This window comes from Cervus canadensis, chromosome 13, assembly GCF_019320065.1.
Source record: "Cervus canadensis isolate Bull #8, Minnesota chromosome 13, ASM1932006v1, whole genome shotgun sequence".
Taxonomy (NCBI): Eukaryota; Metazoa; Chordata; class Mammalia; order Artiodactyla; family Cervidae; genus Cervus; species Cervus canadensis.
In genome coordinates this window covers 34,866,065-34,893,309 of record NC_057398.1, presented here as the reverse complement: position 1 = coordinate 34,893,309, position 27,245 = coordinate 34,866,065, and the positions used below count along the sequence as shown (strand labels likewise).

Genomic DNA, 27,245 nt, shown 5'->3' with positions numbered 1-27,245 from the left:
AGGTAATCAACAGAAAACACATATTAAATGGCAAGTGTCAATTCTTTTTTTTTTTGCAAGTGTCAGTTCTTTTTTTTTTTTTTTTTTTTTTGCACTACGGCTGATTTATATAATCACACACTAGACAGCAATAAAGAAAAGTGCACAAGAGAGACACATGATTGTATGGCCGAAATCTTACAGATGCTACATTGAGTTAGAGGTGAGGCACAAACAGAAAATAATGTGTAATTTCGCTTACATGAAGTTCAAGAGCAGGCAGAACTAACTGATGCTGATAGAAGTCAGGATAGAGGCTCACTGCAGGGGAGGGGATATGGACTGGGAAGGGACATGAGATCACATTTTAGGGTGCTGGAAGTATTTTCTATCTTAATCTGGGTAATGGTTATTAAAATGAATATCTGTTTAAAAATTAAGCTTAAGATTCTGCGTGTTACTTTACTGTCTGAATTTTATACCTCAATTTAAAAAATTTATTCATTGTTGGTTGCCCTGGGTCTTTGTTGCTGTATGCTGGCTTTCTCTAGTTGCAGAGAGGGTAGGATCCCGTTCATCGTGGTGCACGGCCTTCTCACTGCAACGGCTTCTCTGGTTTCAGAGCATCTGCTGTAGGTGTTCAGGCCCTGTAGTCGTGGCTCAGGGCTTATCTGCTCCAAGGGATGTGGAATCATCCCGGACCAGGAATTGAACCCATGCCATCTGCAGTCGCAGGCAGATTCTTATCCACTGTGCCTCCAGCGAAGTCCTATACCTCAGTTTTAAAGTATCAGAGCACGGGGATCGACAAAGCGTTTCAGTCCTTAGAGCAGTGCGATGCTTGGGTCCTAGCCCCAGGGACTCCGATTTATTTGGTGCGACGTGGGCCCTGGACACTGGGGTGATTTTAGGCGGCCCAGGTGGGGTTACATGCATCTGAGAGCTGCAGTGTGAGGACGTCCTTCCTTCTCTGCACCAGACCTGCACTCCGACCTCAGCACCCCCGGGGGCGGAGGGTGAGGTTCACCGAGCTCGGTACCCCTGCCCGGTCTGACAAAACCGATAAACTCAAATCGCTCTGCCATCCCCGCTAGGGACGCGAACTCTCGCAAGTGTCAGTTCTTAACCCAGTTGCTGATTGTTGCTAAGTGGTTGTCTTAGTGTTGGTTACTATGGCTTTCCTCCTGCCTTTATAAATGATCACGAAAGATAAATTGTTTCTCATCCTACACCTAGCTCCTATGTACTGTTGAAAGAGAGGTATCTAAGAAGATTTATAGTTCAGGTTCTATAGCAAATCTTATTTTAGGATAATGCGCTTTTCTAGTTGTTTGGGCACCTTTTTGGCTTTTTCCCCAGGGATGTTAATCTTTGGCTGAAAAGAATAAACTCTAGTTCTCCATAACACCTGACTGCAAACTGCAGCCATAAAGCCTTAGACTGTTAAAACAAACATTTCTCAACCTTATAGCAGAGACTTCCTGTTTTTAAAGCTTTTCTGACCTTCCTAAGAAAAAGACCAATACCGCTGAGGTTACATCCTGTGGTTATTATCATTAAAAAAAAAAAAAAAAAACTATTGAATTTTTCTCAAGTGTATAAATGATTAATGCACCAAAAAAATGTAGATAGCACTGGACAGTGCTATCTTTGCTAGGCCTTCAATAAAAGATAATAGAACCAAGTCAGCTTTTAATGCGTCTCTGTTTGTTCAAGGTCTGCTGTAATTGGAGTGTCAGGAAAATCTCACATTAAAGGGACCTACCCTATTCTGGGGAATTTGTAAAGGAAGCATTTGGCAGTCATTTCCTTTCACTTGTGAGAATGAACATGCTTTACATTATAATCGTTTAAACATAGAGTCTGGTGATGGGACATGCATAGTTTTCACTGTAGAGTTAACTTGCTCTGAAGATTAGAGAGAATGTTCACTGTTTAGGTTTTATTGTTAGAATGAATCAAATGAAGTAAATGTTAGAAAGTTAGCCCATGCCTTCCTTTGTCCTAAGTTGTATTTCCTGCAGCCCAAATATTTGCTTTTTCTAGTCAGTTAAAATTAAACTCGAATGGATGTTCAAATGAATGTCTCCTTCCAAAGAAAAGAAAAGAAACCATCCTGTATTGTTAAGGGCAAACATGCTTAGACTCTGGCTTTTTATTTTTGTTTTAATTGATGTATTAGATGTTTGAGTAGATATTTTGAACTAGAGTCTTTTGACCTCTTTTAGAGAGAAGTGATTGGTTTTTAAGCAGAAAAGTATTGGATCTTTAATGCCACTTGCGATGTTGAATCTGGCAAATGGTACTTATTTAATGTTTTGAAACATTTGCATTTATATTTTTCCTTAAATAACTTGGTGATTTAAAAAGAGTTCAGTTTATTGGCGGCAATAGCACAAGAGAAAACATACAGCAAAAAAAAATTTTTTTTTAGGAAAAGGGCAAAACAGTGTTTTGGATTTGTAAGCATTGTCTGTTTAATATTTTAAATTCTTGATATGGTGATTCCAGCTGGAGATTTTAGTTGTCTTAAGATTACTTCCTATAAACTTGGCTGGATCTCCACACTGATTTTTATCACATATTGTCAGGCCCTATTGTAAACATCCTGTCAAGGTCCTGAGATTCTGAGCTGTTTGTTCTACAGAACTCTTTGTTTCTTATTCATAACACTTTTCCAAATGAGAAATCTCTCAACTGTATTTTTGTCCTCTCAAAGTATCACTCTGATGGAACATTATAATTTCATCTATACAATCTGAGATCTCTAGTAAGTTTTAAAAATAGAGATGAAAATGTCCTTAAAAATATTTAAAGCAGATGCTGTCTTAGAGGTCTGTCTTCTCTCAAGATATGTTTCACATCCCACATCCATGAGAGGGCCACACACTTGCAAAAACGAAAACCTCCATATCTGGCCTTTGATCAGCTTCCTGTGTCAGAAGAGTTTGCAGTGAGTGCACACTGGAGCCAGTGCTTCATTTCTGCTCACTGTTCTTAGAAAAGCAGGATTTGGTGTGCTGCATGCTGTTTGTTTTTTTCCTCTTTTCTTTCTAGGAATATATTTTAATAATGTTGGTGATTTTGTTCTTTATGAAATAGCACCTTAAATATTTATTAGCAATTTATCACTCAAACATATACTTGAGTCTGTATTGGGAAGTGTAAAACAAAAGGAAACCTGTAGTTTAATGTCCACTCTTAATCTTGTTCCTATGCATTTAATTTGGAGTATGTGACGTTCATAGTTTTACCCAAGGTTAGCCTCCCTGATTTGTAGAATATGATTTATTTCTAGTTATTTTAAAAAAGTATATTAAGTTTCCAACAGTATCCAGGTTGAAATTAACTCAGATTTATTCTGAAATGTAAAAGAGTAGGTATTAAGATTCTGGCATTAGAGACATAAGAATTCACTTTCCCCCAATAATCTGGAATATTTGCCTAATTATTGCATCACACATGTGAATGGTTCTCTGTGTGAGTCTTTTTCTGTGTGTACAATGATCATCACCATCCTAGTTGGTTTGTTTTAATGTTTCTGTTCTTCTGTGCCCTTAACTACGGAGCAACTGTGTGATTTAGTCATTAAATGTTGGCTGAATGGAAAGTGATGTGATTAATGAATGGGATAGGTAATTAGGGAGGCTTCCCAGGTGCAATAGTGGTTAAGGAATCCACCTGCCAGTCAGTGCAGGAAACTCAAGAGATGTGGGTTCAATACTTGGGTTGGGAAGATCCTCTGGAGAAGGAAATGGCAACCTACTCCAGTATTCTTGCTTGGAAAATCCCAAGGACAGAGGAACCTAGTGAGATACAGTCCAAGGGGTCATAAAGAGTAGGACACAACTCAGCAACTGAACTTGCACACATAGGTAATTAGGTACAAAAGGTATTTTAAAAAATCGTGTTAGTAAACCTTGATTTACAGTTAAAGACTTGCAAAGTATGTATTAGATGGTAGTTAGCTATTATTAAACAATATGTTATTCAGTAGTGCTAAAAACGGAGAAGTATATTATGTTTAATGTGCTAACTCTGATATCACATACATTTTAGGGTATGTCATGATTTCCTTTAAAAAGAAAGGGCATACTATTAATTCTTATACCGATAGAGTAATGGGAGTTCCTGAGACTAATTTGGGGAATCCAGGACATGTTGGGGAGGAATATTTTGATTTTGTTGAGGATGATTTGAGAGTGTCTGTGGAATGCTGTGTGGTTGAGTCCAGAGGAAATTTGCAAACTGAATCTGTGACTAAGGAGCAAGCTAAGGGCTAGAAAAATGAAATCTTGTCATAGAGGCATCTTGAGAGTAAATCTTCTCACCCATGAGAGATACCAGGGTGTGATAAGAAGAGACTGGACACTGACTGCCTGTATTTAGGAGCAGTCATGGCAAGAAACAGAGAGCCATCAGGTCTTAGGAGATCCAGGAGAGTGTGTAGTGCAAGGCTCAGGCAAACCACCAGGTCGCACACAGGGGAGTGGGGCCTGCTCTTGGGAGGAGTGCTGGAAACTGGCCTACTTTTTTTGGAGAGCAGTTTGGCCCAGTCTTTTTGACTGAAAAGTGCACATTCATTGAACTAGAGATTTTAGTATAGAAAGGCTATACTAAAGTGACAGCACAAAGTGTGTTGTAGTAATTAAGGACTTGTTAATTACGGTACTTCCACACAATAGAATTTTGTGTTAATGGTCTGTTGCAATCTGAGGGAAGCAAGATGCCATATAGGAAAAACAGTAGAATTTTAATATCATGAAATAAAAATCAATAGAGTAAGCCTCTAGACGAATGAATATATATATTCTTAAATATTTGTGGAAGTTTGTGTGCAAATGTTCTAGAAGAGAGTCCCCGGAGAGACTTCAGCTTGTTGAATGGGATTGCTTGGGTTTTCTGTAGGAACATATAATAATCAATACATTCAAAAGGGCTTCAAAAAGAATTATATATTGGTATTTTTCTTTTGAAAACTGTTTTGAAAACTTTTGTTGTGTGGCGCCATTTTGTGAATTGGAAGAGGGAAAGAAGTAGACGTTTGCTTAACATCATATATCCACAGTCTCCATAGTCATGCAAAGCACAATCTCTGCATCCTAGGAGAGTATGCACACACTGCTAACAATACCAAGACAGCCCTTGCCTTGGTCCTTGTTTGCTTGATTGATTTTGGTAATCTTTTGACACTTTGACTCTTAGGGGAGCCAAATTACTTGATCTGAATGATTTTATAAAAGAATGCTATAAGAATGGATGTTGATTGACTCCACTTGAGACAGACCTCACTAATTCTTGCTAGATGAATGTTATTTTTAAACTTGCCTGTAAAAATGTCATCTCCTTTCCCTTTGGTGGTTTTAAGGAGTGGTCCAAAGCTGCTGTCTTTCGACCATGTGGCCACAAGTCTTCTGTCTATGACAGAAGCAGGGTGGCAGAGAGGAAAGCATGGTAGTTGTTCAAGGTTAAGGTTCTGGAATAACCTGAGCCCTGTTCAACTGTTACCTGCTAAGGTTATACTTGACATTTCCCCTGCTTACTGTACCCGGTCATAGCTTTAATGTTAGTTTAACTAGACTATTTAATTATAAATGTTAGGGTAAAGTCAGATGTCAGCTCACTTTGCTGCATGCTGAGGCCTGTAGAATACTAGTGCTTTGCTTCTAACCACATCTGTTGTCTCCTCTCATTATCTGTTAATGGTACTCAACTTGACAGGGTTGTTTTGATAAATGAAGAGTGTTCTAAAACCCGGAGCTGGAATTTACATGGAATGGAACTTAGAACAAAAGGAAGCAAGACTTGTGACATAGACAAGGCTGAGGTAAACTGTGGGAACCAAGCAGTGCCTTGTGAAATGCTGAAAATAACAATGAAGCTTAATTTGGGGGTGACGATGGGGAATACTCAATATTTTTTCATTCATCTCACACGTTGGCTTTTTCTTGTGCTGGTGTGCAGGACATCTGAGAAACTGTTGTTGTAAGAACTTCCCTTTCTTATCTACAGATCCCTTAATTTACAAACTCACATTAATGATGTTTAAAATGAATTCTTCACTTTGAGGAGTTGGGGAGGGCAATTTTGGAATGTCTGTCATCAATGACTAGGAGTCCTCAGGGCAAAAGAATTTTTACAAAGGCTCCCTTATCAGGGAAATAGAGTTGTTTTAGAGAGGAGATAACTGAAAATAAAGAAAAAGCTAGGTGTAAACTGAGGGGTCAGGATCATACCCTTTCCCCCACTTAGAATAGAATTTGGTGGTACTTTTGCATTCAGAGAAACTTAAAGACAAACTAGTGTATAATGCACTTTCAAACTTATATTCTGTTTATGTTGCTCTCTGTGTGCGTACAGGGTTTGGTAGTCTATGCAGCTTACCCCTTGTGGTTTGCCCCTTCCTTAAATGCCACAGAAGTAGGAAGAACTTGTCTTGAATATGTTAATGATGACATCTGTACCTCACTGACTCAAGATAAAAAGTATGGCTTGCAGATAGGTTTGGATCTTAATGTTTTTGTGAGTTATCCTAGGCACAGTTATTTATATCTCTATAAAGTGGGGATAAAAATCTTTATTATACTTTTAATTTTTTGATTTGCATAGATGCTGTTTATTTGAGAGAGGCTTTTTTGGTGCCAACAACTGTGCAGAGAATATGCAAAATGAGTAGAACAGGGTTGTTGCCCTCAATTCAGTTATTCATTTCAAAGATGTGTGTGCTTGATGCCAGGTATTTGATGATGAGCAAACTTACAGAACTTTCTCTGATGGAACATTAATCAGAAAGTCACACCAATGAGTTACAAACTGAGATAAATGCTCTCAAGGAATGAACTCAGTTCCCTGAGAACTTATAACAAAGGAACTTGACCTAGAATGGGGCCTCAGAGGAAGCTTCTCTGACATTTGACATTTGATACTTGACCTGAAGTCTGAAGGAGTAGGCTTTAAACTGTGTGTGTGTGTGTGTGTGTGTCCGGGAGGGGTGGTGGGGGTTTGGGGGATTGGGGATGGCAGGGGATATTTCTTTTCTAGTGGGAAAAGGTAGTGATGACTTTGGTAGAAATCCTAACACCTTGGGGAAATTGAAAGACTTGGTGTAACTAGAAAGTGGGGGGCTGGGTGTGGATGGATTAGCAGAGGGTGCAAGCCTGGGACAGAACAGAAGTGCTGTCATAAAGTGCTGTCAAAGCATTTAGAATTTTCGTGAGACTAGGAACAGTATGAATTTAGAGCAGTTTGGTTGTTCTCACTAGCCTTTTCCAACTTGGGATAAACCAGCAGTTTTTAAAGTGCTGCAGACCAGAAACAAAACAAAGAAAACACCTATCTCTTCTGGTGCTACCTTCTGTCTAGACAGAGCTGGTGGGAAAAGGGAACAGTGTCCCAGTACAGGAGTGGCTTTTGTTGCTAGGCTTTAGGATTGATTTCATTTCTGACATGGATGGAGTGATCTTAGAGCCGCTTAGTTATGAGGTGGGTTTCAAGCTGCAGGTCCCCTCAGGTGATCTTAGCGAGGATGGTGTTAAGGGGAGCTGATAGCCAGCCGATCTGCCCTTGTGCGGGGACCGTCTCTGATTTGTCCTCATCACAACAACATTTCAGGGGGCAAAGGCATTATGCCTCCTTAGCTCTCGCTCTCAGGACATGTGCTCTGTTAGTAGTTTTAGAGAGAGATTTCTGTCTCCTGTAGAACAACCTGAGTTTTCTTTAAAAGAAATCAGAATGATGTTTAATAGCAAATGTGTGAGTCAGTTTGGTTATCTGTGCCAGTGAGGGCAGGATCTAGGTTCTTCTCTGTGCTTCTCCTCTACCCCTAATGCCACCCCCTTGTTGAGAAGCTTTGGGCAAATCACTTAATCTAACATTTGCCAATTGGAAAGGGTGCCTAGTAATTCAGCAGTTGGACCTTGGAAGATCCAATAACATGTATAAAGCTGTTTGTGAGTTACATGAAACTTGCCTGGAAGGTGAAAGGTGTAATATTAAAGACACCAAAAGTGATCAGTTAAATTTTGAGCTTGTAGCTTTCAAATTTGAGTTGACACTGGGTGAATTTAATAATTTGAATTTATGTTCCATAGGTATGTATTTAAAAAAAATTTGCTGTAGAGTATCTTATTCAGCAGGACAAAATGATTGTGGCTGTTGTTGGTAGGGAATACATGTTTTGAACATAGTTTAAACGGGTAAATTTGAGCAAGTTGATAGATATTTACCAGATTGTGGGTGAAGAAGAAACCATTTGAAATTTACTTTTGGTAGTTCTATTTAGATGCCCATAACAATGGAATTAATAAGATGTCTGGAATCTGGTAGCTGGTGGATTGTATGTTTTTTTTAAGGCCACATGGCAAGGTATGTGTATTTATTTTGCTTCTTTATTAGATGGATTTCAATCAAGTCCAGTTTAAGCTCTGCCTTGTCTAGCAGATGGATCTTTATTTTCTTGGGGAAAGAAGATTGGAGAGAAGACTTTTAAACAAATAACTTACAGAGAATTCTTAACCTGTAAGGAAAATTGGGGTCAGAAATGTTTGACATCAAAGGATGATTCTTCCTCTTGTGCTTCTTTGAAACAAATGTTCACCATGTCTGTGATTGTTGGTTATTTCGTCTGCATTTGTTAGACGTCAGAGGTGGTTGGTATTAACATTCCTGGCAGAAGCAGAGGCAGCTCTAGGATGTGTGAACTGCTGATCACTCACGGGGATGCGCTGCCTCTTTAATATCTTGCTTGCAGATGCATTTTCTAGCTGACCACGCTATTAAGAGCTGCCATCAATCACACAGTCTCCCAGTTCCGGCTGTTGGGAGGGAAGGGAGGTCTGGAGGGAGGGGAGGCTGGCTGAGTTGGTCCGGAGATACAATTGCCGCCGCTTTGTGTGTGCGCGCGCGCCCGCGGTGGCGGCGGGCAGGGGCTCGCGCCGAGCGGGCCGGGCTCCAGCCCGGGTTTTGCTGGCCACCGCCGCCGCCGCCGCCGCGGGGAGGCTGCTCTTTCTCTCCCGGCGTCTGGGTCACAGGCATGTGGCAGTGTCGGCCCGGCCGCCCGGGCTGAAGGAGCCTGAGCCGCGGCGGCCGCTTCCTCCAGCCGCGGGCGGGGCCCGGCGCGGCCACCGCCTCCCGGAGCCGCCGCGCCGCGGGGACCTGAGCCCGCTCCCGGCTGCCCTGCGGCCGCCCTGGCCTCCTTTTGTTTAGCAAGTGCATTTCACGCCCTGAGCACCTGCCCATCCCGCCGGTGCCCGCCGGTGCCCGCCGGCCTGAGTTTGCGAGGGGGCTCTGCACCGGAGGACGAGGAGGAGGAGAGGAGTGGAGGCCCGAGAGCTCAGCTGCGGCTGCGACCCGCCGCAGGCAAGTGGCCGGCCCCTCTGGCTGCTAGGGGAACGCGGGTCTTGGGCCAGGAAGTTGGACAGCTGCGGGCACAGGGGCTCTCGAGGTGGGTGGACGGTAGTCTCTGGATTACCCCAGTGTGTGATGACCCCAGAGAGGAGAACAGCTCGGGCATTACCGGGAATGGCGGTGGCTTTCCAGGAATCAGGAATAGGTATTGGTTGTGTCCCATGGCAGTTCTGTTGGGCTCACTAGTTTGTTTTGTTTTTTAAATTGTCAAAACTCTAGAAATCCCAGTTAAATAAACCAATTAAGAAACTTGTTTAGGGCAGAGATATACTTTTTTTTTTAAAGAGTGTGTGTGTGTGTGTTCTTTAAAAGGAAAACTGAAAATGAGCAGTGTGTAATCCAAAAGCCGCTGTTTGATTAGGAACTTTACTGCTCACAGTGGAGCAAATTTAGGTTTAAAAATAAAGTGAATTGGATGGACTTGGTTATAAAGTAATTTAGGACTGCTTAGGTGACAAAAATAGTTTGTTTCCTGGATCCAAAATACTCTTGTTTTACCAGGTTAGCTAAAATGCAAGGATGGTTTTGAAGAAGATTGGTCTAAGTTTAAACTGTTATTTTTTTCTTCCCCGGGTTTGAGGTGATGACTTCCCGACCCCTCCCCTGTTTGCTCAGACCTTGCTCTGTGGTTGAAGCTGTGGGGAGACCTGCTTGACCACTTTTTGTTTGCTGAGGAAGAAACTTGCAATTGGTCCCTTGGTTTTACTCTTTCAGCCTTTCACCTTCCTGGCCCACTGGTGCCTATGCTCTCTTTGGGGGGGGTGGGGGTGGTGTTTGGCCGAAGGAGTCCTCTCAATCATATGGAAATTTAAAAAAAAAAAAAAGGATGTGAATGAGCACTGAGGTCAGTAGATTAGTTTTCCCCTTTGGTATGTGTGTCTGTGCTTTAAGTCTGAGACCCTGAGTGCATGTTGAGAACAGAGTTGACAGAGCCCTTAAAGTCGTGTGCCCACAGTTCCAGCCTTTCTTACTTTTTCTTTTTCCTTCCTAGGAGCTCCAAATTTAAAGTAGACATGATTTGAAACCATACAGACGGGAACAATACCCCATGTAAGCCCGTTGATCTGGGGCAATTATTTCCAGATGCACAACCAAAACTCTCCATTTTTATGTGCGTGTTAGACTTGGGCTGTGAGAGGCAATTGCCTTTCTGAAAATGTACATTGCCTAGTTAACTAACAGAAGGCAGACATTTTAGAGGCTTAACAGCAACTTCGCAGTAGTATGGGAGCTGCAGTTAGAAGCCTTGTGTTTGTTTTTTTCCAACTCTGTAATTTAGTAGTGTTTAAACTATTTTATAAAGATCTCTGGGACCAGTGAAAGGTGGTTTTCAGTCCAGAGCACTTGAGTGCTCATTGTATTCTGGCAGGCCCTGGTGCTTGGCAGGCTGTGCTCGAAATGTTATTTGATCTGGTTGCATGAGAGAATGGACTAGGATTACATTTCTGCCTTCCCTGTGGCTGTTGAAAGCGATGCATCAACGAGTCCTGTTCAGTAACATATTTAAAGACTTAACCTACATCCATTCACTCTTAGAAGGTTTCCAGCAAAAGGCCGTTTAGGTTTTTGTCTTGTTTTGTGGTTTTTGCATTTATGAATTGAGACGAGAGCTGACGTAATGTAGTCGTACCCACTTCCTTTGTGTGTGTGTGGGTTTTTATAGCCTATAGGATATGTTCCAGTCTACGTGGTTGTGATGATTCCTGAATGCTAGAATGTGTATGTATTTTCACATGCAAGTGCCCTGAGCCATGTGCCAATTTATTTTTTTAGCTTGTAGGTCTGCTGAGGGGGAGTGTCGTGGTGAACCCCAGCCAACTTATCTGGAAGGTCCAGTGAATGGCCTGTGTGTTATGTAGACTAGCTCTTCATTTTAATTAGTGCAACTGTGTACAGCTGTTGGGTCAGACTGCATTGGCTGCTCCTGCAGGGTAGTTTTATCTTACACTGGAGGTTTTATGGACTTGTCTGGCTGTGTTTCTTAATCCCTCTCCCACCGCCACTGTGCTTGCTTTTAAGCAAATGATAGAACAAGACAAGCTTTTGTTTACTCGTGTAATAGTTTACTTGTGAGGGATTTATATTTGGTTTTGAGGAAATTGGTAAACCTTGTAATTTAGCAGTAGGTATTACATTTACTATGCTTTTCCAAGGTCAAAGGGTTTTGCTTGCTATTGTGTTAGTCTGAGTAGCCAATGGAACCATCCATTTTATAATGACATAGGAAGCCTGCTTTTTTTTAAACTGGGTCTTTGTTTGCTAGTCTAGGATTAGTTTGTAAAACTCAGAATAAATGTTAGCTCAGTGGAGATAACATGGCTAAAATGTTTCTCCCTGTCTCTTACCTCTTGTTACACTTACCAAGGGGACTAAGAGAACCTTTGATGCATAGCAGTTTGGCCAGGGGCTAGATGATTAACACAAAGATTCAGAAGTGTCTCTGTTCAGGGCTGTGTGTGGCTATCTGTGTTATTTTTAAATGTGCTTTTGGCTCTATCTAAGTTACTGGAAAGTATTTACTGTAAGATTGAGTAGCTTTGCGTCTCTGGCTTTTCAGGCTGGAAAGTAGACTGTGATCTGAATGACATTTTCTTAATGGTTTGGTCTTTTTACTGTCTGCCTTTGTCTTGAAGAGATGCTGACCACCATGGTTTCCAAGACTGTCCACCATATTTTTAAAATAAGGAGAAAAAGTCAAAAAGCAAAATTGACAAATCTGTTTATATATAAAGCTAATGTGAGGCCTTTTTAGTGGCCCATTTTACTGATGGAAGAACATGGGGGATGTGTTGTAGGAGGGATTTGTGGGGGTAGTGTTGGGGACTGGGGTATAGTTAGCAGAGAAAGGAAGCTGGTTCAGGTTGAGATATTTCTTTAACTCATTGTAGAAATGTGTCCTTCTTAAAATAACCTGAAATGAGGAAAGAGAGTGCAACGTCTTCTAGAAAATATAATAATTTCAATGTAACATCATAAAATGTTTTCCTTAATTAAAAGAAATCAAGACATTTAGATTGGCACCAAAGAGTTCTGAATAAAAGGAAAAATAGAAGTATAGTAAGTATCCTAAATCCAGACAGGTTATTTCAGAAGTTTACTCATATGTATTTGACCGTATTTTTAAATTCCAAATTTTGATGGTTATTAGCATCATAGACTTGCTCCAGAATCTTTTTAATTCTCGATATAGTTGATACACTTACATATTTGTAATGAAAGGTAGAAAAGCAGTAGTTAGATTAAATTAGTAGGAAAAATCAGCATATTCAGATTTTAATGCTGTCACTTGGAAGCGCTGCTGGTATAATTAATCAATTTATTCATTATAAGTTGGTGGTAAATAGCTCAACTGTGTTCTCAGTTCTACCACTCTTTCACTGTGAGACCTAGGATAAGTTATTTGTTAGCCTCTTTGTGGGAAAAATGATGTCTAGAGGATGTGCAAAATGCTTAGGAAAGTGCCTGACACATGACGACAGCTGGTGCTTAATATAGCGAACACTGTCTATGCTCTAGGTATTGCTTTGGTGGCTAAAGATACAAACTAGATACTAGAAGCCCCTGTTCTCAACAGCATTTATGTTCCGGTGAGGGAAGACCCTACAAATTAAAAAGAGGGTGATGATTCACAAAACTTCCAAAGATAACTTCAGGTCATGCCAGTGAGTTTTAGTTTAATATGAGATGTTTACTCTTTAAGCCATTGTTTTATTTTTCCTTGATAAAATTGTTTCTCATACTATTTGATGATAGAGCCGTTGTTAACACGTTTTGGTTCATAGGTGGAATAGAGAAGGAGGAAGAGACTTTTTCTGGGAAAGGGAAAAAAAAGGAACAAAAAAGAAACATAGTGATTTGTCAGTTTAAGCACCCAGTAGTAGAAGGGAAATGTTAAATCATGGTCCATCCATAAGAAAAAATATTACGCAACCACTAAAAATCATCATGATATAAAAATTTAATGTAAAGCTCAGTGGGAAAAAACCGTAGATGCCAAACTGTTCTGTAGTGTGATTCCAGTTATGTGCACATCCACATTTACTCACAGAGGCTAGTAAGAAAAAAGATTAGAAAGGAATACACCAAACCTTAATAGTGCTCATCCCTGGATGATGGGATTAGGGGTGACTTCATTTCCTTAATATTCTGACTTTGAATGCATTGTTTAATTCTTGCAGGTCTAAATGCCTCTGAGGTACGAGGGAGGAGACCTGAGGCTTAGAGGAGTTGAGCAGTTTGACCAAGGCCTGCAGCTGGTCAGTGGGGAGGTCAGGATTGCAAACCAGAGACTGAACCCTGTTCTTTTCTAGACCCCATTTCATCCTATTAGAGGTGACCTCTGTGAAAGGTCTTCCCCTGACCTTTCTGCTCACACCCGTGGCCCAACCAGCTTTGACGGTTGTTTTTGCTACCAGAGGGCCCTTACTGAATCTCACACAGGAGGAACCAGTGCTGAGGTGATGCTGTGCATGAAGTTATTAGAAAGGGAAAGCTGATGTTATGAGAAGAGGAGGAAATGGAAGAATGATTTGAGTGAAAGAGGTCTGAAAGGTAAAGTAATACAAAGGGGATAAAGGGAGGAGGATGGTGCTTCAAAGTGTAGGGGGTGACAGTAGAATCACACGTTCTAGGTTTTGCAGTAGAGAATGAGAACTGAGAAAACACTATTGAAAAAAAGTACTACCCTATTACTTAATCAGGAGTCAGTGGTACTACTGAGGAGTTTTTGAACAGAGCAGCCCAGGAGGTGGAGGATGGCCTGCGATGGTGGAAGCTTGTTTGCAGTTGGTAAGGAAATGTTGAGAAGTTTGGTAGCCATGGAAGGAATGATGGAAGGTGGCTGAAAGAGGTTACAGGTTAATGGCATTAACTGGTTGATGCATTAAGGAGGTTAATGGCAGTTGTGTCTGTAGGTAAGATTTTATGATGATTCATATGACAGTTTTCTTCAGGTTTTCACGATAAAATGAAGTAATGGATGTGAATTGCTTTAGAAAGAAGAAAACATTTTGATTTTAGAGGATTAGTCGGATGTTACTTGTGAAGAGTTTTAAGAATATGGTAGGTAAGTCTGGGGGGATCCTTTATAAAGCTAAAGTATTTTTGCCAGTATAGATCAGAAATAATCTTTTGGTTCTAAAGCTGAACAATTAGATCTGTTTGTCATGTCTTGCTTCCACAAAGTGAATCAGCTTTTGCAGTTGCAGTTGAAAAAAAAAAAAAGGTCAGTTTGTGTGTGACTGTTTAACTTCAGAGGAACAAAATAGAGTTGAATATATTGTACACTTGAAAAATTGCTTAAATCAAACGCCTCCAGATGGTGTATGCTGCTGTGTTCACAGCTGTATTTACCTCAAGCTCACCAGATTATCTTCAAATAATTTAAGAATAGCTGGTTAGAAACAGTGATATTGTCAAGTCTCTGCTGGTTTTGAACCTCAGCAGCAGTAGTAGCGTGACCTATATGCCCTTAGTAAAATGCCACGTGAAATTGCTTCCTTCCTTCCTTTTGCATTGTTTTCAGAATTTCTTCTTGGGCCGATTTGTGCTTTGCACAGACAGCCTTAGTGCTTACATATAGCTGCCAACGACCAGGTTCTTTTCACGTGGTCTCAGGGGTGAGATTGGAGAATGACTTTTGATTAGCTTTAAAAGATATTTTTGTTGTCTTACTAATAACCTTTTTAATATATTAAATATATACAGTTGATACTTTTACACATATAGTATGGTGAGCATTCTGTATTTTTTGATATTACCAACCAACAACAAAAAAAGACAAAAACTCTTTTAATACTTACATCTACTTCCCAATATAAATGCGTTTTTCTTTTACAAGGATTTAATAAAAGTTATTTTGGAAGAACTCAGATTACTAAGTCTTAATTTTTTTGACCACACATCCTACTGTATGTGTGCTTAGTGTAAGAAACAGTTTTCATAAATTAGATGTAAAATATAGACAAATAGTTTGAAACATTATCTAGGAATTTTAAATATGTGAGCAGGGATGGTAAGAAAGACAAGCACATTTTTTATTAATGGACCAAAGTTATGTAGAAAAACATACCAAGATCAAACCATTTAAACTGTGGTTTTCTCCTTTTGGTTCTAGATATTAGCTCTTACTGTTGTCTTTTTCTGTGTGTGGATATCTTGTAATGAGAAAAATTATGTAGAATACTTTTTACCTAAGTGTATACTCTTTGACTGGGTTTCCTAGGTGGTCCAGTGGTAAAGAATCAGCCTCCCAATGCAAGAGACATGGGTTTGATCCCTAGGTCAGGCAAATCCTCTGGGGAAGGAAATGGCAACCTACTCTAGTATGCTTGTCTGGGAAATCCTATGGACAGAGGAGCCTGGTGAGGTGCAGTCCACGGGGTCGCAAACAGTCGGACATGACTTAGTGACTTAATAACGGTGTATTCTTTTGACTATCTACCTGGGCAGTATCTCTTTCATGGGCTGTGCTCTTTCCACAGGGCATAATTCTCACATTGAATAGATAAGGGTAAGTGTTCAGCAATGGAATGTTCACCTTTTTAAAAAACACATTAGATGTGCAGGGAAGGAAGTAGAGCAATTAGTGTTCACTCTGAAGTGTGTGGGGGGGGGCAGGAGTAGGGTAAGTTTTGATCTTCGAATGGAAATGAAGAATAGAAAGTGCTGGAAGAAAGTAATGTCTAAAGCAGTCCTGCCTTTTTTGGGGAAAGCTTTCTTCAGTTTTGTGAACAGGCTTAAATTGATTGCATGAGCATTTATTATTGGATAAGTAAATATTTTATTTATGTGATACATAAAATACTAAAAATTAAGCCACTATTTAATAAATTAATTAAATCAATAGAATTTATTACAGGGAACAGTTTTAATTTTATAGAAAAATGGAGTGCAAAGTACAGAGTCCCCACTTGTACAGTCTCTTTCCACCCTGTTGTCCCTCTCATTAACATCTTATGTTACTGTGGTACGTAGAGTTGATGACACAATATTGATACCTTACTGTTAACCAGAGAAGCAGAAGGCAAAGGAGAAAGGAAAACATATATCCAAATGAATGCAGAGTTTCAAAGAATAGCAAGGAGAGATAAGAAAACGTTCTTAAGTGAACAATGCAAAGAAATATAGGAAAACAATAGAATGGGAAAGACTAGAGATCTCTTCAAGAAAATTAGAGATACCAAGGGAACATTTCATGCAAAGATGGGCACAGTAAAGGACAGAAACTGTAAGGACCTAACAGAAGCAGAAGAGATTAAGAAGAAGTGCAAGAATACACAGAAGAGCTGTACAAAACAAGGTCTTAATGACCAGATAACCACGGTGGTGTGGTCACTCACCTAGGGCCAGACATCCTGGAGTGTGAGGTCAAGTGGGCCTTAGGAAGCATCACTATGAACAAAGCTAGTGGAGGTGATGGAATTCCAGCTGAGCTAGTTCAAATCCTAAAAGATGATGCTGTGAGAATGCCGCACTCAATATGCCTGCAAATTTGGAAAGCTCAGCAGTGGCTACAGGACTGGAAAAGGTCAGATTTTCATTCCAATCGCAAAGAAAGGCAATGCCAAAGAATGTTCAAACTACCACACCATTTCTCATTTCACATGCTAGCAAGGTAATACTCAAAATCCTTCAAGCTGGGCTTCAACAGTATGTGAATCAAGAACTTTCACATGTACAAGGTGGATTTAGAAAAGGCAGAGGAACCAGAGATCAAACTGCCAACACCTAGTGAGACATAGAAAAACCAAGAGGATTCCAAAAAAACATCTACTTGTGCTTCATTGACTACACTAAAGCCTTTGACTCTGTGGATCACAACAAAACGTGGAACCTCTTGGTTACCTGTGTTCCTCATTTGGCAAAAGATTTCATTTTACAGAGAGAAAGAGATACTTAGAATTTTTAAAAATAAACTCATTCTGGCCTAAGGTCCTTCCTTATTTGCTTTTGGTGGTTGTTCAGTCGTTTAGTGGTGTCCAGCGCTTTGCAGTGCCATGCAGCACACCACACTCCTCTGTCCTCCACTGTCTCCTGGCGTTTTCTCAAATTCACATCCATTGAATCTTACTTGCTAGATACTTGCATCTATCTGATAGTTACTTACTGGAGATGAACATCAACCTGACTGTGCCCTGTGCCTCCCCACAGCCTTGGTGCTGAAGATGATTTGAATAGGTTCTCCTGCAGGTTACGCAGATCATTCATTCCTTTGTCAAGGGTTCTTAACTTTCTTTTTGTCAGAGACTCCGTTGAGTATTGGTGTAAGCTGTGGTTCTTCCTGCAGAGCGAGCTGTGAACATTTGCCTGCATGTCCTCAGTACACAGTTGCAGGTCATTTATGGAGCTCCTGAAGCCTATCCATAGATGGGAGCTCATTTAGGAACTCCTCTTCTAGGGAGCCTTATGTCTCTGTTTAAATTACCAAGAATCTTGTGTATTTTTTATTTTGGGTAGATTTGCTTTACTTGAATAGTGTGGTGTGAGTTCATTGACCTGTCTGGAGCCTGTGGAATTGCTGTTTGTATGTCCTGAACGGTTTATCCAGGACTTCCTGAGGGTGCTTTTGGCCACGGCAGACTGCTGTCTCTATGAGGACACAGAGGAGAGCCTTTTCTCAGCTCTCAGTTCCAGAAGGAACTGACCTCCTCCTGAGCCTGTGGTTTGTTTCTGACTTCTGGATTTAGAGTCTTGTGATGAATCAAGTTTCTTCTGAGTTATCTGCTTATAAAATGTTGTCTACATCTAACAAAAGGCATAAATGAACCAAACATCTTTCTCATGGTTTCATTTTCTCAGTCCTCCCTCTCCCCCTTCAATTTTCCTTTGTCCCTAAAAAGAGAGAAACAATATAGTAATGTACAGTTAAAATACAGGCGCTGTACCCCACATGATCCCTGAGACCTGCAGTGTGGCCTGAGGGAGCCGGTGTCAGCCCTGTGTGCTCAGAGTCCTCTTCTAAAAAGTGTTCCTACTTTGTGTGGCTGCCGTGAGGGTGATACCAGAGAGTGCTTAGAGCAGTAACTGGTCCGGGTAAATGCTGACTACATCTTAGCTACTTAGTTATGCATCCAGTTTCCTCATCTATTTAAAGTTTTATATTTTATGAATATCAGTAAACTGCCTTAAGTAAGCCCTTTTAAAAGTAAGCCATGTTTTATACTCCCCTGAAGATTTGTATTTGTATAAATAGACATTTTATGTATTTTTATATAAAATTTATACAAAGGTTTAATTTCTGCCTGAAGACAGTCATTAAGCATGTCATGGAGGAGAGTGAATTAGCGACTGAACAACAAAGGAGAGTGCTAGGGGCTGAATTGTGTTCTCCCCAGTTTCAGATGGTCTTCCTAGGTGGCGCTAGTGGCAAAGAATCTGCCTGCCAGTGCGGGAGACGTGAGATGCCGATTTGATCTCTGGGTCAGGAAAATTCCCTGAAGGAGGAAATGGCACCCCACTCCAGTATTCTTGCTGGGAGAATCCCATGGACAGGAGCCTGGTGGGCTACAGTCCGCGGGGTTGCAAAGAATCGGACACAACTGAGCATATGAGTAAACACACCCAAATTTCATAAGCTTATCCTAACCCACAATATTTTGGTATTTGGAAGTGAGTCTTTGGGAGGTAATCAGGTTTAGGTGAGGTCATGTGGGTGGGGCCTTTTGCTGGGAATAGTGTCCCTGTTTGAAGAGAAAGAGTGTGACGTCTCACCCTGCCATGTGACAGCACAATGAGAAGGTGGGAAACTGAGTGAACTGAATTGGCTGGGACCTTGACTTTGGACTTCCCAGTCCCCAGACTGAGTGAAATACATTACTTTTCTTTAAGTGACCCAGTCTGTGGTATTCTGGTATTGCGCTTGAGCAGACTAAAACACAGTAAATTTCATACATGAAGAGTAGAAGGTGATCGTTAGCTTATCACAGAGACAGATTTTTGAGAGGGAAATGGGGATGATGCTTCTGTTTGCAGAAGGCTTTACCCCTCCTGGCCTTCTTGACCTCTGGTTGGTTCTCACAATACCTTTAGAAGGCTGCAGAACAGATGCTGGCTTCTCATGTGAGAGAGCCAGGTCAGGAGAAGTCAGCTGAGCTGCTCATGTTCACAATGTCCATTTTGGAAGTTCCTAAGCCTCTTTTAATAGCCGTGTTTTCTGACTTCTATATCCATTGTTCTTTCCATGAACACCTTAATACTGTCAGTGTAGTCTTATAATTCTTTTGCTTAGAAGAATATAACCTTTACTTTCAGTCTTTACAGGGATGTTATTTCAAAGTGGGGAGTTTTCTGCTTTTTATATTTCAACATGAGAACTTTTGAAACTTCAGTGGTGAAGTAGTTGAATTTATTTATCTTTACTGTCTTCAGAGAGAAAAATAGAATTTATAAGTTCTTTGTTTGGCCTGCTAGTTAGATTTGAAGTATAAAATTCCTGTGAAGTAATGTTAACTCTAAGAAATGATATTACCTGAATTCATAATTAGCACATTTTATTCTTCTATAGGTCTACATATAGGTTTACCTTTTAGTCTTGCTGGTGAGATTCTAATATGTAGGAGTTATTTGGGCCTATCCATGGTCAAAAGATTGCTTTTTGTTTTGGTCAAGGTGTTTTGAGTATGTTTTGATCAAAGGGATGAAACAGGAGGGTTAAGAACCTAAAACTTTAATTAGTTAAAAGCGGGGGGAAACCCTCAACTCCAAACTTCCACCCAGACTCTGTCCTTCATTCTGAATGAGTTCTGAACCCCTAAAAATATTTAAGAGCCATCAGAACATACTGTATTTGCTCTATTTCCTGTTAAATTTTAATAAAGTAGAATTAAAAAGGACAAAATTTTACTTTCTGGTGATAAAATGATTCATGTGAGATCAAAAAGTTGGAATAGATTAAAAAAATTGAGATAAAATTTCCTTACCATATCTATTAAAAAATTGTACAAGTTAACGGTTTTTAGTGTATTTGCAGTCTTGTGCCAGCTTCACTGGTGACTCCATCGTAAAGAATCCACCTTCGGTGCAGGAGATGCAGGTTTGATCCCTGGGTTGGAAGATCCCCTGGAGAAGGAAATGTCAACCCGCTCCAGTATTCTTGCCTGGGAAACCCAGGAGTCTGGTGGGCTACAGTTCATGGGGTTGCAAGAGAGTGGGGCACGACTTAGTGACTAAACAGCAGCAGCAGCATCACAATATAACTAGGAATAGGTTTTATATGGCAGTTTCTGGTGATTAATTGAATGTTCCTAGATAATCTTTTATGTGTAAATTTGTTCTATGAATAAGAATATAACTTATCTGTATGATTTACTATTACAGTATATAATTGGCTTAAGGCATTCAAACCCATCTCTTGTTTATACTGGTCTGACATAAGGGAATTAACTTCAGCCCAAGGTTATTAAATCCTTCAGTGACTGATGACTCCTTTCAAGGGGATGATAAGCAGTTATGAATATAATGTGAAAAGAGTTGTAGTCTCTTTCAGCATATTATCTGGAGAAATTGCAACTTTCCCAGAGCTTTGTTTCTACATTTGATGTGCCCAAAATACATTTTCCATCTTGAGCAATTTGTGTTCATTTGTTAGTAGAAAGGCTGATGGCGGGTGTTTCTTAGATTATGGGACTTTCTTCATGCTGTTTCCCAGTTAGTTCATGAAAATCAAGTGGGCCCTTAAGGCTGCTTTTTTCCTCTCCTAGTCCATTCACTTGCCTGGTTTCCTAGATGACTTTTTCATACTTCTCCCTGTCTTAATGCTGGGTTTTCTGCTTCAGTGAGATAAACCAAACCAGTCCAAAGAGGACTTCTGCTGACACTACTACCCCTTGGGCCCAGCTTGCAGCACAGACCTTGCCTTCCCTACTGCCCGGAGATAGAGCACCCATCCTCTCCCTCACAGTCATTTTCTGTCTCTCACATCATGCATGTTTTGAACTCTGTTGGATCATATAGATTTTCTGCTTTTCTCCCATCTTAAGACAAATATAAAATCAAAATCTTCCCCCCTTTGACCTCAGTTCTCTTATTTATCTGTTCTGCCTTGCAGCAAAACATCGCAACATGAGTTTTCTGCACTCAAGGTCCCCAGCTCTCCTTACCTCTCTCTCTCTTTTTTTTTTTTTCATTTATTTTTATTAGTTGGAGGCTAATTACTTTACAATATTGTAGTGGTTTTTGTCATACATTGACATGGATCAGCCATGGATTTACATGTATTCCCCATCCTGATCCCCCCCTTCCACCTCCCTCTCCACCCAATTCTTCTGGGTCTTCCCAGTGCAACAGGCCCAAGCACTTGTCTCATGCATCCAGCCTGGGCTGGTGATCTGTTTCACCCTAGATAATACACATGTTGAGATGCTGTTCTCTCGAAACATCCCACCCTCGCCTTCTCCCACAGAGTCCAAAATTCTGTTCTGTACATCTGTGTCTCTTTTTCTGTTTTGCATATAGGGTTATCGTTACCATCTTTCTAAATTCCATATATATGCATTAGTATACTGTATTGGTCTTTATCTTTCTGGCTTACTTCACTCTGTATAATGGGCTCCAGCTTCATCCATCTCATTAGAACTGATTCAAATGAATTCTTTTTAATGGCTGAGTAATATTCCATGACGTATATGTACCACAGCTTCTTTGTCCATTCGTCTGCTGATGGTCATCTAGGTTGCTTCCATGTCCTGGCAATTATAAACAGTGCTGCGATGAACATTGAGGGGGTGCATATGTCTCTTTCAGATCTGGTTTCCTAGGTGTATATGCCCAGAAGTGGGATTGCTGGGTCATATGGCAGTTCTAATTCAAGTTTTTTAAGGAATCTCCACACTGTTCTCCAGAGTGACTGCACTAGTTTGCATTCCCACCAACAGTGTGAGAGGGTTCCCTTTTCTCCACACCCTCTCCAGCGTTTATTGCTTGTAGACTTTTGGATAGCAGCCATCCTGACTGGCGTGTAATGGTACCTCATTGAGGTTTTGATTTGCATTTCTCTGATAATGAGTGATGTTGAGCATCTTTTCATGTGTTTGTTAGCCATCTGTATGTCTTCTTTGGAGAAATGTCTGTTTAGATCTTTGGCCCATTTTTTGATTGGGTCATTTATTTTTCTGGAATTGAGCTGCAGGAGTTGCTTGTATATTTTTGAGATTAATCCTTTGTCTGTTGCTTCGTTTGCTATTATTTTCTCCTAATCTGAGGGCTGTCTTTTCACCTTGCTTATAGTGTCCTTTGTTGTGCAAAAGCTTTTAAGTTTAATTAGGTCCCATTTGTTTATTTTTGCTTTTATTTCCAATATTCTGGGAGGTGGGTCATAGAGGATCCTGCTGTGATTTATGTCGGAGAGTGTTTTGCCTATGTTCTCCTCTAGGAGTTTTATAGTTTCTGGTCTTACATTTAGATCTTTAGTCCATTTTGAGTTTATTTTTGTGTATGGTGTTAGAAAGTGTTCTAGTTTCATTCTTTTACAAGTGGTTGACCAGCTTTCCCGGAACCACTTGTTAAAGAGGTTGTCTTTTTTCCATTGTATATTCTTGCCTCCTTTGTCGAAGATAAGGTGTCCATAGGTTCATGGGTTTATCTCTGGGCTTTCTATTCTGTTCCATTGATCTATATTTCTGTCTTTGTGCCAGTACCATACTGTCTTGATGACTGTGGCTTTGTAGTATAGTCTGAAGTCAGGCAGGTTGATTCCTCCAGTTCCATTCTTCTTTCTCAAGATTGCTTTGGCTATTCAAGGTTTTTTGTATTTCCATACAAATTGTGAAATTATTTTTTCTAGTTCTGTGAAGAATACCGTTGGTAGCTTGATAGGGATTGCATTGAATCTATAGATTGCTTTGGGTAGTATAGCCATTTTGACAATATTGATTCTTCCAATCCATGAACACGGTATATTTCTCCATCTGTTTGTGTCCTCTTTGATTTCTTTCATCACTTATCACCTCTTTTCTTGGGTTGTTTAGTTTCATCTGGCACTTTTAAAGCAGTTACATTTTTTAAAATATTGAAAGAAATTTTAAACAGTCATGTACAAATGAAGTCAGTGTCCATTATTTGATTTATTAATTTAACCAGTGACTTCTTTGTTTTTTCCACTGTTCCATAGAACCATTAGTTAGCTTTTTGATGTTTGATACTTGGAAATATGGTTTTAGCTTTCAAAGTAAAGAAGTAAGAATACTTGTTACTGAAAGTTTGATTTATAATTGTGATCTGCTTAGTGAATATAAAATACCTTTTTAGAAAGCTTTTCCAAGTGTAGTGGGTAAACTACTGAATCAGGAAATGTGTACTTAGAAGTTCCTCTCAGGGAGAACCAAATCAGTCTTCTTAAGATCCAAACTTGAAACTTGTTTTAGCGAGACATGGAGTTAATGACATCTCTTCTGTAAATGTTGATCGTTCTTACAGCATCATAAATAATGAGACTGATTTCTTCCAGTTGGACTTCAGTTGGCAATTAGATTTACTGTCTACCAGGAAATCATGAGATTTCTTGCCTATGAAACTCTTTCAAAGAATCTCATCCTTGTAGAAAATGTATGTTGTAGTTTACAGGACAGTGCCCAGGCACTGTAAGCAGACTTTGTTAGGTGTAAAAATTATGATTTGTTTAATATAACTATATTCATATTTGCTTTAGTATTGCATTTCCCTCAATGATAGAGATCAAAGAAACTCAGAATAATGTTTTCTGTTTTTTTTGGAACAAGTAGAGGAGCAGAACAATTGTGTTTAGCTAATTTAGTGCAGTGGTGGTGTCATAAAGAGAATCGCATTGTGATCAGACTATGCCAAGATTACCCAATACATCAGTGAATAATTTGGTTGACATTTGATAGATGGGAAAAGGAGAAGGAATTTGCCTGAAGTTTTTACTTTTTAATGAATGGAGTTTCCTTTTTACATCCAGTGCATTGATGTGGGATCTATTCTTAATAGTCATAGAGCAAGAATCCTTGGTTTACAGGTATGGTAATATACATTTCCTTTCTTTATAACCCTAAAATACTCTTAACTTAATCCTCAGTATATTGAGGCAGGATCATAATTCCCATTTAACAGAGGAGAAAAATAGCTGAGAGATCAAGTCATCTTACTCGCTGCCCCTCAGTACTTGGTTTGATTTCCATGTCTGATTTCCATGCCTTTATCTTCTAATGCTTTCTCTTCTAAGATTAAAATCAAATCTAGATACATTGATGTGCAATTTTTGGTTAACTCAATTAGTAATTAAGTTCAGTTTCCTTTAACTTCTGTAATACTTATTTAAAAAATTGATAAAAATGTTTTTCTGGTTTTCATAGCATTAGAAACAGATAAAAATTTATTGAGAAGCTAAAAGCTGAATTTGTTAGATTTATCAGTTGGGATCTGAAGAGGATTAATTTAGAAATGGGCTTTAATAAAAAACTGATTGCTTAAATGGAACCCACCAGTGAATTATGTATTGTAACTCAGGAGATCGGCTCTATATTTGGACTAGTGAAGGGGCTTCTAATTCAGCTTTGCTTTTTATGCAGTTTGCCTTCTGTGTTCACTGGCGTTGCAGGAGGAGAGGTGCTGTGTATAGCCCTTGTTATAATGGGTGGGTAGGACTGCAGGGCATAAGATTGTGGCTCCTCCAGAGACAATCAAGCACTTTTGAACTTAGGTATTGCTTAGTTTATCATTCTTGTTTGTTTTTTTTAATTTCCTAGTTGAAATATAGTGTTTTGTTGTTGTTGTAAATCTGACAGTGCTAATATAGCATTGTTTTCCTTAAAAATTTTTTTGTTGGAGTACAACTGCTGGGTGGGGCCCCAAGGCCACCCCTTCTTGTTCACTGCACAAAAAGAGTCCTTTGTTTTTAATTAAGAGTAGGTTTAATAACTCCATAGTTGTGATTAAAAAAATCAGATATGCCAATACATTTTGTTTTTATTTTCTGGCATAAATGAATATTTTTTGTTTTATATCTTTGTAAATACCTTTCCTGGTTTTCTGTCAAAAACAGCACCAGTAACTCTGGGGGTTGGTTTTCCCTGAGGTGATCTACAGCACATGGTTTATAGCACAGTTCAGTGTGTGTTACTGAAGAGGTTTGTGGAAAGATATTTTCCCCCCCCTCTTTTTTCCTTTTTAGCAGGGCTCAGCAGTTTAATTTCTCTAGACCTTAATGTAGAATCATTAGATATGAGCAGTGCCCTTTGGTGCCATGCTGTAGGAGAGAATTACGGGAGAAGTGCAGAACAAGCCTGAAGAGAGACATGCAGAAAAAGGGACAACAAGAGGGCAGAGGTGCGTGAGAGGGGCTTACATGCTCAGTCATGTCCGACTCTGCAACCTCATGGACTGCAGCCAACCAGGCTCCTCTGTCCATGGAATTCCCAGGCAAAATACTGGAGTGGGTTGCTGTTCCCTTCTCCAGGGGATCTTCCCAACCCAGGGATGGAACCCATGTCTCCTGTGGCTTCTGCATTGGCAGGAGGGTTCTTTACCCCTGTGCCGCCCCTTGGGAAGCTGCACAAGAGGGATGTTTAGTTGTAAAACATGTGGTGTGTTGAAGGCTTGCCATGTGGCCTCTTTGGGCCCCCATATCACCGTCTGTTTGAATGTTCAAGCTTCAGTGTTCTTAATCCTACAGGTTTAGGGTCTCTAAAGTGAAAGGGTTAGTCACTCAATCAGTTGTGTCTGACTCTGCCACACCACAGACTTAAAATATTGTTAATTTGTAACATGTGTTGCATTTGGTTTACAAAGTCATTCAGTTGATGTTTGTGAATTTTATAGTTGTATTTATTTTTTGTTCTTTAAGGTGAAGAATTTTAAGGTAAAGAAAGTGAGGTTCTCTAGAGTTGGTGCATAATAGAGCCTCACTTCTGGTTGGCATCTTTGGGCTTCTGCAATGCTCATTCTACCACATCATAGCACTGAGTAGTTTTATTCCCCACTTTTTAATAATTGATTTTTTCCTTTAAAAATATTTTTGGCTGCACTGGGTCTTCATTGCTTTTGTGCAGGCTTTCTCTAGTTGAGGTGAGCGGGGCTTCTCTTGTTGCAGAGCACAGGGTCTAGGGTGCCAGGGCTTCAGTAGTTGAGGCAACTGGAGTCGAGCACACGCAGGCTTCAGTAGTTTTGGTGAACAGGTTTAGCTGCTCTGCAGCCTGTGAAATTTTCTGGGACTGGGAATTGCCTGCATTGGCAGGTAGATTTTTCACCACTGTGCCACCAGAGAAGTCCCTATTTCCCACTTTTGAATATGTTATCTTCCTGAGACTCAGATTCTTGATTTCTCTTTGAATTGAGTTAAGGCATGTGAAAAAATCTCTCATCATTCTAATAAACTTTTGGCTAACAAAACCTGATTGAGGCTGGTGTACCTATGAAGTGTACATCATTACTTGTTTCTATAATTTTTGTCCTAGGTTATATTTTTAGAGTCAGCATTTTTCTTAAATAATCATTTGCTTGCTTCATGTTCCTGGATATAGAAACATTAGTGAGTTAGTATACTGTTCTCTTTGTTTTATAGGTAACATTAATTGTCATCATCTATGTATTAGAAGGCTTATTGTCAATAAATAGTGAACATTTTGATCTCAATGAAACCAGGAAATATATTCATAAGACACAACATGGTCACAATAGTTTAGAGAGTTCTTGACAGATTATACTCAACAGATTTTTGAAATCAATACCACAACAAAAATGTACATAGGGAAGTTGCTTTTAAACACTGACCTCTCCCCCTGCCCCCAAACAGCTTAAGGAGCAAGGTCAAAGACTGTGCCTTTGATAGTGAAATTTGTTTTATTTATTTATTTATTTTTTGAAATTTGTTTTAAAATATGAGGAATTTCTTATATTCCATAAATGAG

At 39.8% G+C, this 27,245-nt stretch overlaps 2 protein-coding genes across 5 annotated transcripts in view; one reads left to right on the top strand and one right to left on the bottom strand.

Moving 5' to 3' along the window:
• LOC122451740 (atherin-like) overlaps window positions 1-1,064 on the bottom strand; it is a 147,396-nt gene extending 146,332 nt beyond the window's left edge. Inside the window, exon 1 of the mRNA XM_043484653.1 lies at window positions 961-1,064. Coding sequence (XP_043340588.1) covers window positions 961-1,064 — 104 coding nt within the window. The remainder of the gene's footprint in view (window positions 1-960) is intronic.
• RERE (arginine-glutamic acid dipeptide repeats) overlaps window positions 1-27,245 on the top strand; it is a 435,792-nt gene that overhangs the window by 97,876 nt on the left and 310,671 nt on the right. The window contains exon 1 of one of the 4 annotated variants that reach the window (XM_043486134.1): window positions 9,262-9,421. The exons of the other annotated variants lie outside the window; for them this stretch is intronic. The gene's annotated coding sequence lies outside the window, so the exon portion shown is untranslated. Of the gene's footprint in view, window positions 1-9,261; window positions 9,422-27,245 lie in introns of those variants that run through there. 4 annotated transcript variants of the gene reach the window in all.